Source organism: Erythrolamprus reginae, chromosome 5, assembly GCF_031021105.1.
Source record: "Erythrolamprus reginae isolate rEryReg1 chromosome 5, rEryReg1.hap1, whole genome shotgun sequence".
NCBI classification, from domain to species: domain Eukaryota; kingdom Metazoa; phylum Chordata; class Lepidosauria; order Squamata; family Dipsadidae; genus Erythrolamprus; species Erythrolamprus reginae.
The window spans coordinates 63,792,414-63,801,358 of NC_091954.1; the positions used below are offsets into that span (position 1 = coordinate 63,792,414).

The 8,945-nt window shown below is 41.6% G+C and overlaps 1 protein-coding gene across 2 annotated transcripts; it reads left to right on the forward strand.

The window, feature by feature from the left end:
• The first annotated feature begins 2,215 nt into the window (after positions 1 to 2,215).
• LOC139167814 (tigger transposable element-derived protein 1-like) lies at positions 2,216 to 5,847 on the forward strand. 2 transcript variants are annotated; one of them, XM_070752780.1, is made up of 2 exons: positions 2,216 to 3,458; positions 3,885 to 5,847. In XM_070752780.1, the coding sequence occupies exon 2, from the start codon at positions 4,700 to 4,702 to the stop codon at positions 5,786 to 5,788; it is 1,089 nt and encodes a 362-aa protein (XP_070608881.1). In that variant the 5' UTR covers positions 2,216 to 3,458; positions 3,885 to 4,699; the 3' UTR covers positions 5,789 to 5,847. The 2 variants fall into 2 exon arrangements, with proteins under 2 accessions (XP_070608881.1, XP_070608882.1); XM_070752781.1 differs by having other exon boundaries at positions 2,313 to 3,458.
• The last annotated feature ends 3,098 nt before the right edge of the window (positions 5,848 to 8,945 follow it).

Consider the following 8,945-nt stretch of genomic DNA (forward strand, 5'->3'; position numbering starts at 1 on the left):
TGAAGAAAGCAACACAGCCACCTGTCATAAAACTGACAGATACCTTTTTTCTATTGCCTACATTCTCTTAAGGAGATCATGGTAGATAAGCCAAGACATATTTTTTTGGACATGTTATTTTCTGTTTCTCTTTTCTGATATGCTATACAGAACACTCCACACACGAATTAACAATTAACAGTTTATAACTTTTCAGAAACCACAATACCTTCCATTTTGCCCAATGATATTGTTACATATCTGCCTCCTATTACATGCTCCTTATATTATACTCACCCTATACATATTCCTTGAACATTTGGGTTGGATTGGAAAGAAGCCCATTTTCAATTGTGTACTAGGTCTGTTTATCAATAGGACATATACAATATTTTTTTCTAATTTGAAATATAATTAAAAGAAAACATTTTGATTTTCTAAACGTGACTTTAAAGCATACTGTGATTTTATGAATAGCCATAAAATATTTCATCTGAAGTAAGCTGAGGCAAGCAATATTTCTGTCTAAGCAATTTGTTAGGTTCCTAATAAGTCAGTTTTTATCTAAATAACAAAATTCAAAATGGTGAACACTTTTTCCTCTGGCTCATCTCTATTATTATTATTGTTGTTGTTGTTGTTATTGTTATTATTATTAATTAGATTTGCATGCCGCCCCTCTCCGTATATAACTAGAGTATAATAGAAGGAATGTATAATAGAAGGCTACATGTGAACCAATGTTGTACAGTTAGCATAGTGTACTGGATAGCAACTTGGAAGATTCAGATTTCAGTCTATTCAGGCTTAGAAACTCACTGGTTATTTGATCCATTCAGCCAACTTTCAACCTAGCCATCAAATATATATATAAATGATGGACTTCTTAATTTTCACTGTGCTTTAGAGCTATGTGACAATGGGATAATATTGCTCAATAGAAATCATCACATATACAGCTAACCTACTATTAATACAGAATCAAAGATTCCCTAATTGTCCTCAGGAAAGAGGCAGTTATAATATGGGAACAGTTGTTTTCTCAGATATAGCTATTAAATTTCTTTGTCAATTGGGGAATGCAAGCAGAGAATGAAATTAGGTCAGGAAGTGGAATCCACTAGAGCAGTGACCTTTTCCAGATGGAGTGATCAAAGTGCACGCGTGTGCGCATGAATGTGCGTACACATGCTGAACCCCCAAAATGCAAAGTGTATGTACACACCCCCTGCACGCACAGCAGAGACCCAAAGACCAGCTGGCTGGAGGCAGGCATGCATACATGCACAGCAGAGCTGAACTTTCATGCCAGCAGAGGGCGCTGTGTGCCACCATTGGCACGTGTGCCATAGGTTCGCCATCATGGCACTAGAGCAGTGATGGCAAATCTTTTTTTTCCTTGGGTGCCAAAAGAGCGTGGGCATGTGCTATTGCTCGTGTACGAGTACCCACACTCATAATTCAATGCCTGCGGAGGGCAAAAACAGCTTCTTCCGCCCCTCAGGGGGCTCTCTGGAGGCCAGAAATGGCCTGTTTTCCAACTTTTGGTGGGCCCAGTAGGCTCATGTTTCACCCTCCCCAGGCTTCAAAGGTTTCTCTGGAGCCAGGGGAGGGTAAAAACACCCTCCCCCATCCCCCAGAGACTCTCTGGAAGCCAAAAATGCCCTTCCAGAGCATCCATGCAAGCCAAAAATCAGCTGGCTGTTACACACTTGCATGTTGGAGCTGAGCTAGGGCAACTCCATGTGTCACCTGCAGTAGAGTATTGTTCTATGATAATCATGCATATTAAGTGCATGCATATTTTAAGTAGATGCTTAAGACGCTATACCCAATTATTTGCATGTCTGTAGTGCATTCAGGTATATCTCTGAGAAAGAGGGTAGATGCAGTAGAATGTATTTATATTAATAGTTAATTTATATCTATTTATATGTAATAAATTACCCATACATTTAACACATTTCTACTGTGCATACTAGTGTAATTTGTAAAAGATTAAACTAGTACTTTTGAAGCTTGATATTTTTAAAAGAATGGAATCTTTGACTAGCAAAGCAGCACTTAAATAATATTGAAAAGTGTCACCTCTTTCCATTCTCTCTCCATTCATTGGGAAAAAACATTTGGAAAAAAACCCATTAATTAAGTCATAAAGGTATTGTAATGGTTTATAAATATGGTTTGAGTATATACAAATTTTGACTAAATGTGGACTTATTAAGTGTCAATGAATGTAGCTTAATTTTCTATTTCTATCAAAAATATTTAATTTCAAAAAATATTTAATTATGGCATTGGAAATAGTATTAGCAAATACTTAAATAATTAATGGTGAAGAATTTTGCTATTGTTATAGAGGCCTTCAACCATTGATTTTGAAAGTCTATGCAATATATTATTCTAAATCCTTTTAATTTTACTTTGGATTTTAACATAAGAATATAATTTTATAATCTTGTTTTTAATTATGCTTCTAGTCATATTTTATATCATTTTATTATGTTGTCTGTAAACCATCCAGAATCATTTAGATGAGATGGGTGGTATAGAAATTTAATAATATAGTGATCCCTCGATTTTCGCGATCTCGATCTTCGCGAAACGCTATATCGTGATTTTTCAACAAATAATACCATCTCGATCTTCGCGAAACGCTATATCGCGATTTTTCAAAAAATAATAAATTTAAAATACGTGTGCGGTTTTTCCCGCCCGATGACGTCACGCATCATCACCAAACTGACATCTACCATTGCTGGTTGGCCGAAATCTCGGCCAATCAGCTTTGCCATTGCAATAAGTTTGCCCGGCAATGGTGATACAGCAAAATTTCAGCCAATCAGCGTTGTCATTGCAAACATTTTGCCCGACAATGCTGATGGACAGAAATCTCGGCCAATCAGTGTTGTTTGCTCAGCGTGCTTTGCTTTGAAACTTTTGGAACTTTTGGAGCTGTTTGTCGGAGCTGTTTGTCGGAGCTGTTTGTCGGAGCTGTTTGTCGGAGCTGTTTCTTGGATCTGTTTCTTGGATCTGTTTCTTGGAGCTGTTTGTGAAGACTTCTTGGAAGATGGCACCTAAACGTTGCATGCGGAGTGGAGGCGGCGACGCTAAAAAGAGCAGGAAGATGCTGACAATCAAGGAGAAAATTGAACTTTTGGACATGCTGAAAGCGGGACGTTCTAATGTAGATGTTGGTCGGCATTATGGGATCAACGAATCGACTGTGCGATACATTCGGAAAGACGAAAAGAAGATAAGGCAAACTTCTCAGATAACATTCAACAAGGCTGCAAAAAGAATGGTGACGCCTAGAAACAAACGCCTTATGAAGATGGAAGCTGCTTTGTCTGTGTGGGTACAAGACTGCCGCAAAAAGAGCATTGCTTTGGATACGAACACTATACGAACCAAGGCGCAGCAATTGTACAACCGTCTTGAAGACACAGAAGGAGGCGATGCAGATGAGGGAAACGCAGGTAAGGGCTGGGGTTTTTTATTCTGTCATTACTGTATTTAAGTGTTTTTTAAGGAAGGAGGGAGGGAGGGAAGGAGGGAGGGAGGGATGGAAGGAGGGAGGGATGGAAGGAAGGAGGGAGGGAGGGATGGAAGGAGGGATGGAAGGAGGGAGGGATGGAAGGAAGGAAGGAAGGAGGGAGGGAAGGAGGGATGGAAGGAGGGAGGGATGGAAGGAGGGATGGAAGGAGGGAGGGATGGAGGGAGGGAGGGAGAGGAGGGAGGGAGGGATGGAAGGAGGGAGGGATGGAAGGAAGGAGGGAGGGAGGGATGGAAGGAGGGAGGGAGGGATGGAAGGAGGGAGGGATGGAAGGAGGGAGGGAGGGATGGAAGGACTGTATGCTTTCATTCAAGTCACTTCTCTCTCCCTTTCCTGTCATTCTCTGTAGATGAAGGTGCTGGTGACTCTGAAGACCCCCAGTCATCAACATCTTCTGCTTCTTCAGCCCCAGCCACATTCACAGCAAGCAAAGGGTGGTTTGAGAAATTTCAACGGCGCTATGGCCTGAAGAGTGTGTCATTGCATGGAGAAGCTGCCTCAGCAGATACAGGTGCAGCCGAAAACTTTGTCCAGCGCAGGTTTAAAGATCTAATTGCAGAAGGGGGCTACCTTCCAGAACAGGTGTTCAACATGGACGAAACAGGCCTGTTCTGGAAGAGGATGCCTTCACGGACTTTCTTGATGCAAGATCAAGCCAAAGCCCCTGGCTTTAAGTGTTGGTTATGACCTTTAAAGCCCTTCATGGCATCGGACCAGAATATCTCTGAGACCGCCTTCTGCCGCACGAATCCCAGTGACCAATTAGGTCCCACAGAGTGGGCCTCCTCCGGGTCCCGTCAACTAAACAATGTCGGTTGGCGGGCCCCAGGGGGAGAGCCTTCTCTGTGGCGGCACCGACTCTCTGGAACCAACTCCCCCCGGAGATCAGAACTGCCCCTACTCTTCCTGCCTTCCGCACACTCCTCAAAACCCACCTTTGCCGTCAGGCATGGGGAAACTAAACATCTCCCCCTGGGCACGTTGAATTTATATATGGTATGCTTGTGTGTATGTATTTTAGTATATGGGGTTTTTTAAATTTTTCAATATTTTAATTAATTGGATTATGTATTGGATTGCTTTTCACTTGTTGTGAGCCGCCCCGAGTCTTCGGAGAGGGGCGGCATACAAATCCAAATAATAAATAAATAAATAAATAAATAAATGAAAGATAGAGTGACTTTGATCATGTGTGGGAATGCAGCAGGCTTTTTGATGAAGCCAGGGCTAATTTATAAGTCACGAAATCCAAGAGCCCTCAAGAACAGAAATAAGAATGCATTGCCAGTGTACTGGATGCATAATCCTAAAGCATGGATTACAAAACCCCTCACGCGGGACTGGTTTCATCAGTGCTTCATCCCACAGGTGAAGGATTATTTGGCTGCCAAAGGACTCAATTTCAAAGTGCTTCTCCTAATGGACAATGCTGGAGGCCATGATGACCTGGCACATGAACATGATGGGGTGCAAGTCGAATTCTTGCCACCAAACACCACATCGCTTATCCAGCCGATGGATCAAGGTGTTATCCGCGCATTTAAGGCACTGTACACGCGCAATTCTCTTGGAAGCATCGTGAAAGCAATGGATGCTGATGAAAACTTCACATTGAAGGCCTACTGGCGTCAGTACACAATTGCATCTTGTCTGAAGAACATTCAGAATGCCTTAATGGATATGAAGTCACAGACAATGAATGCCTGCTGGAGGAAATTGTGGCCAGAAGTGGTGCATGATTACAGGGGATTTGCTCCCGAAGAAATTCAAGATGCTGCAGTCCAGAACTCTGTGAAGCTGGCACAGGCACTGGGTGGAGAAGGCTTCGTTGACATGGCACCAGAGGAAGTCAATGGTTTGCTTGATGAGCATGGCCTACCGCTGACAGAAAGAGATCTGGAGGAGCTGACCAGGTCAGCGAGTGAAGAAGATGAGGAAGAGGAAGCTGAAGAAGCTGAGGAAGAAGAAGATGTTGGCCTAACGCTTGAGTGGCTTGCAGAACTGAACAGAGCTGCTGCAAATGTACAACGCATGGTGGAACTTTGGGATCCCAACATGACTCGCTCTATACAATTTAAGGCCTCCCTTGACAACACCTTTGCACCATACAGAGCCATGTTAGCCAAGAAAAAGAAAATGTGCCAACAACTGCCCATAACTATGTTTGTCACAAAAACCACGAGGTCTGTCACACCATCACCTGCAGCGTCCATTGTAGACATGGTGATAGAAGAAGATCCCGATTTATCCTAGTTATGCTAACCCCCCCCCAAAAAATGTAAAAATGTAAATAAATATTGTTATTATTTCTATCAGGATGACTAAGTGTGTTATTCAATGTGTACAGTACAGGTACAGGTAGAGGTACAGTACAGTACATTAAGGGGATGGGAAATGGTAATTTGTGGGTTGAAAGTGTTGGGACTGAGTGGCATACAGAAGAATGAATGAATGACTGAGTGAATGAAATTCAAACACAGGTGAGGGCTGGGGTTTTTTATTCTGTCATTGTTTAAAACCCTGCTGTTCTGTTCGGGTCGTATGTGACCCGAAACCAAGTTTGAGTCCCCTGTAAAACATTTTCCCTGCGTATCTGAAACTTGAAATTTGGTCAATTTGAAAACTTTTTTCACTTGGAAAGTAGTCTGAACATTTCTGCACACAATGATATGAAAATTGAAATGAAAAAAGTAAATCTTATTGGTTTATTTTGCGGATATAATGCATGCCCCCCCCCGTTTTTGTGAATTATTTTCAGTTTATGGATAGTTTTGCTTGCAAAATCCATTCTATTTTACTAAAGTTGGTGTGGGATTGGTAGCTTGAACATTTCTGAATATAAGAAAAATATAAAGGAACTGAAAAAAATGATTCTTATTGGTTTTTTAACATCAGAAATAAGCCCCCCCCCTAGGCTGCTTGCATCCATTTTCACTTTTTATTTTTTTATGCTCCAAATCCGAAATATTCTTTAAAATCTTAGGCATTCATTTACTCAATTTAACAATGCTGATCATCAAAAAAATATTTGTGGGGGTGGGGGGAAAATGTTTTTTCTGGGCAAAAAAAAAGTCACGTTTACTCTGTTCGGGTCATATAGACCCGGACCAAAATGATTTTTTTTAGGTACTTGAATTTGATCTTTTTGAAAACTTTTTCAACTGGAAAACTAGTTTGAACATTTATGAACATAATGATATGAAAATTGAAGTGGAAAAATTGAGACTTATATTTTTATTTTGATCAAAAAGCCCCTCCCCCATCCTTTCTGAATTTCGTGTCAATTTCTATTTTTTAAGGCTACAAATCCCTAAGGAATTTCCCCCCAAAAGGTTTGATATACTAAATTGAACAGTCCTGAACATAAGAAAAATATAAATGAACTGAAAAAAATGGTTCTTATTGGTTTATTTTTGCCACAAAAGGGCCACCCCCCCCTCGGCCTTGCTGTGTGCCATTATTGTCACTTTTTATACATATTTGGCTAGAAATATTTGGAATATCCTTTTGAAACAATCCTGAACATAAGAAAAATAGAAATGAACTGAAAAAAATGATTCTTATTGGTTTATTTTTGAATATAAGACCATATTGTTTTATACTCGAGTATAAGCCTACTCGAGTATAAGCCTATTTGAGTATAAGCATGGGGGGCCATTTATGTGCAAAATAAACCAATATGCATCAATTTTTCCAGTTCAATTTTCATATCATTATGTTCAGAAATGTTCAAGCTACCAATCCCACACCAACTTTAGTAAAATAGAATGGATTTTGCAAGCAAAACTATCCATAAATTGAAAAAAATTCACAAAAACGGGGGGGGGGCATGCAATATATCCGCAAAATAAACCAATAAGATTTACTTTTTTCATTTCAATTTTCATATCATTGTGTGCAGAAATGTTCAGACTACTTTCCAAGTGAAAAAAGTTTTCAAATTGACCAAACATAAGCACTTCAAATGAAGAGTTTTCGGTCCGGGTCGTATGTGACCCGAACATAACATTAGGAAGTTTTTTCGAACAGAAAAGCAGGGTTAAGTGCTTTTTACAAAAGGAAGGAAGGAGGGAGGGAAGGAAGGAAAGAAGGAAGGAGGGATGGAAGGAAGGAGGGATGGAAGGAGGGAGGGAGAGAAGGGAGGGAAGGAGGGAGGGAGGGATGGAAGGAGGGAGGGATGGAAGGAAGGAGGGATGGAAGGAAGGAAGGAAGGAAGGAAGGAGGGAGGGAGGGATGGAAGGAGGGAGGGATGGAAGGAGGACATGAGGGCAAACCATCCAGCGTCTAATTGGACTTGAAAATCAGAAGTGGGAGACGTTTTCTCACTCAGAACTAGCAACTTGAAAGGGCAAAACATCCAGGTTCTAAATGGAATTGAAAATCAGAAGTGGGGGAGGTGTTCTCACTCTGAACTAGAAACTTGAGAGGGCAAAACATCCAGGTTCTAATTGGACTTGAAAATCAGAAGTGGGGGAGGTGTTCTCACTCAGAACTAGAAACATGAGGGCAAAACATCCAGCGTCTAATTGGACTTGAATATCAGAAGTGGGGGAGGTGTTCTCACTCAGAACTAGAAACATGAGGGCAAAACATCCAGCGTCTAATTGGACTTGAATATCAGAAGTGGGGGAGGTGTTCTCACTCTGAACTAGCAACTTGAGAGGGCAAAACATCCAGGTTCTAATTGGACTTGAAAATCAGAAGTGGGGGAGGTGTTCTCACTCAGAACTAGAAACATGAGGGCAAAACATCCAGCGTCTAATTGGACTTGAATATCAGAAGTGGGGGAGGTGTTCTCACTCAGAACTAGCAACTTGAGAGGGCAAAACATCCAGGTTCTAATTGGACTTGAAAATCAGAAGTGGGGGAGGTGTTCTCACTCAGAACTAGAAACTTGAGGGCAAAAAATCCACGTTCTAATTGTACTTGAATATCAGAAGTGGGAGACATTTTCTCACTCAGAACTAGCAACTTGAGAGGGCAAAACATCCAGCGTCTAATTGGACTTGAATATCAGAAGTGGGGGAGGTGTTCTCACTCAGAACTAGAAACATGAGGGCAAAACTTCCAGTGTCTAATTGGACTTGAAAATCAGAAGTGGGGGAGGTGTTCTCACTCAGAACTAGAAACATGAGGGCAAAACATCCAGCGTCTAATTGGACTTAAATATCAGAAGTGGGGGAGGTGTTCTCACTCAGAACTAGCAACTTGAGAGGGCGAAAAATCTACGTTCTAAGGAGGGAGGGATGGAAGGAGGGAGGGAAGGAGGGAGGGATGGAAGGAGGGAGGGAGAGAAGGGAAGGAAGGAAGGAGGGATGGAAGGAAGGAGGGATGGAAGGAGGGAGGGAGAGAAGGGAGGGAAGGAGGGAGGGAGGGATGGAAGGAGGGAGGGAAGGAAGGAGGGAGAGAA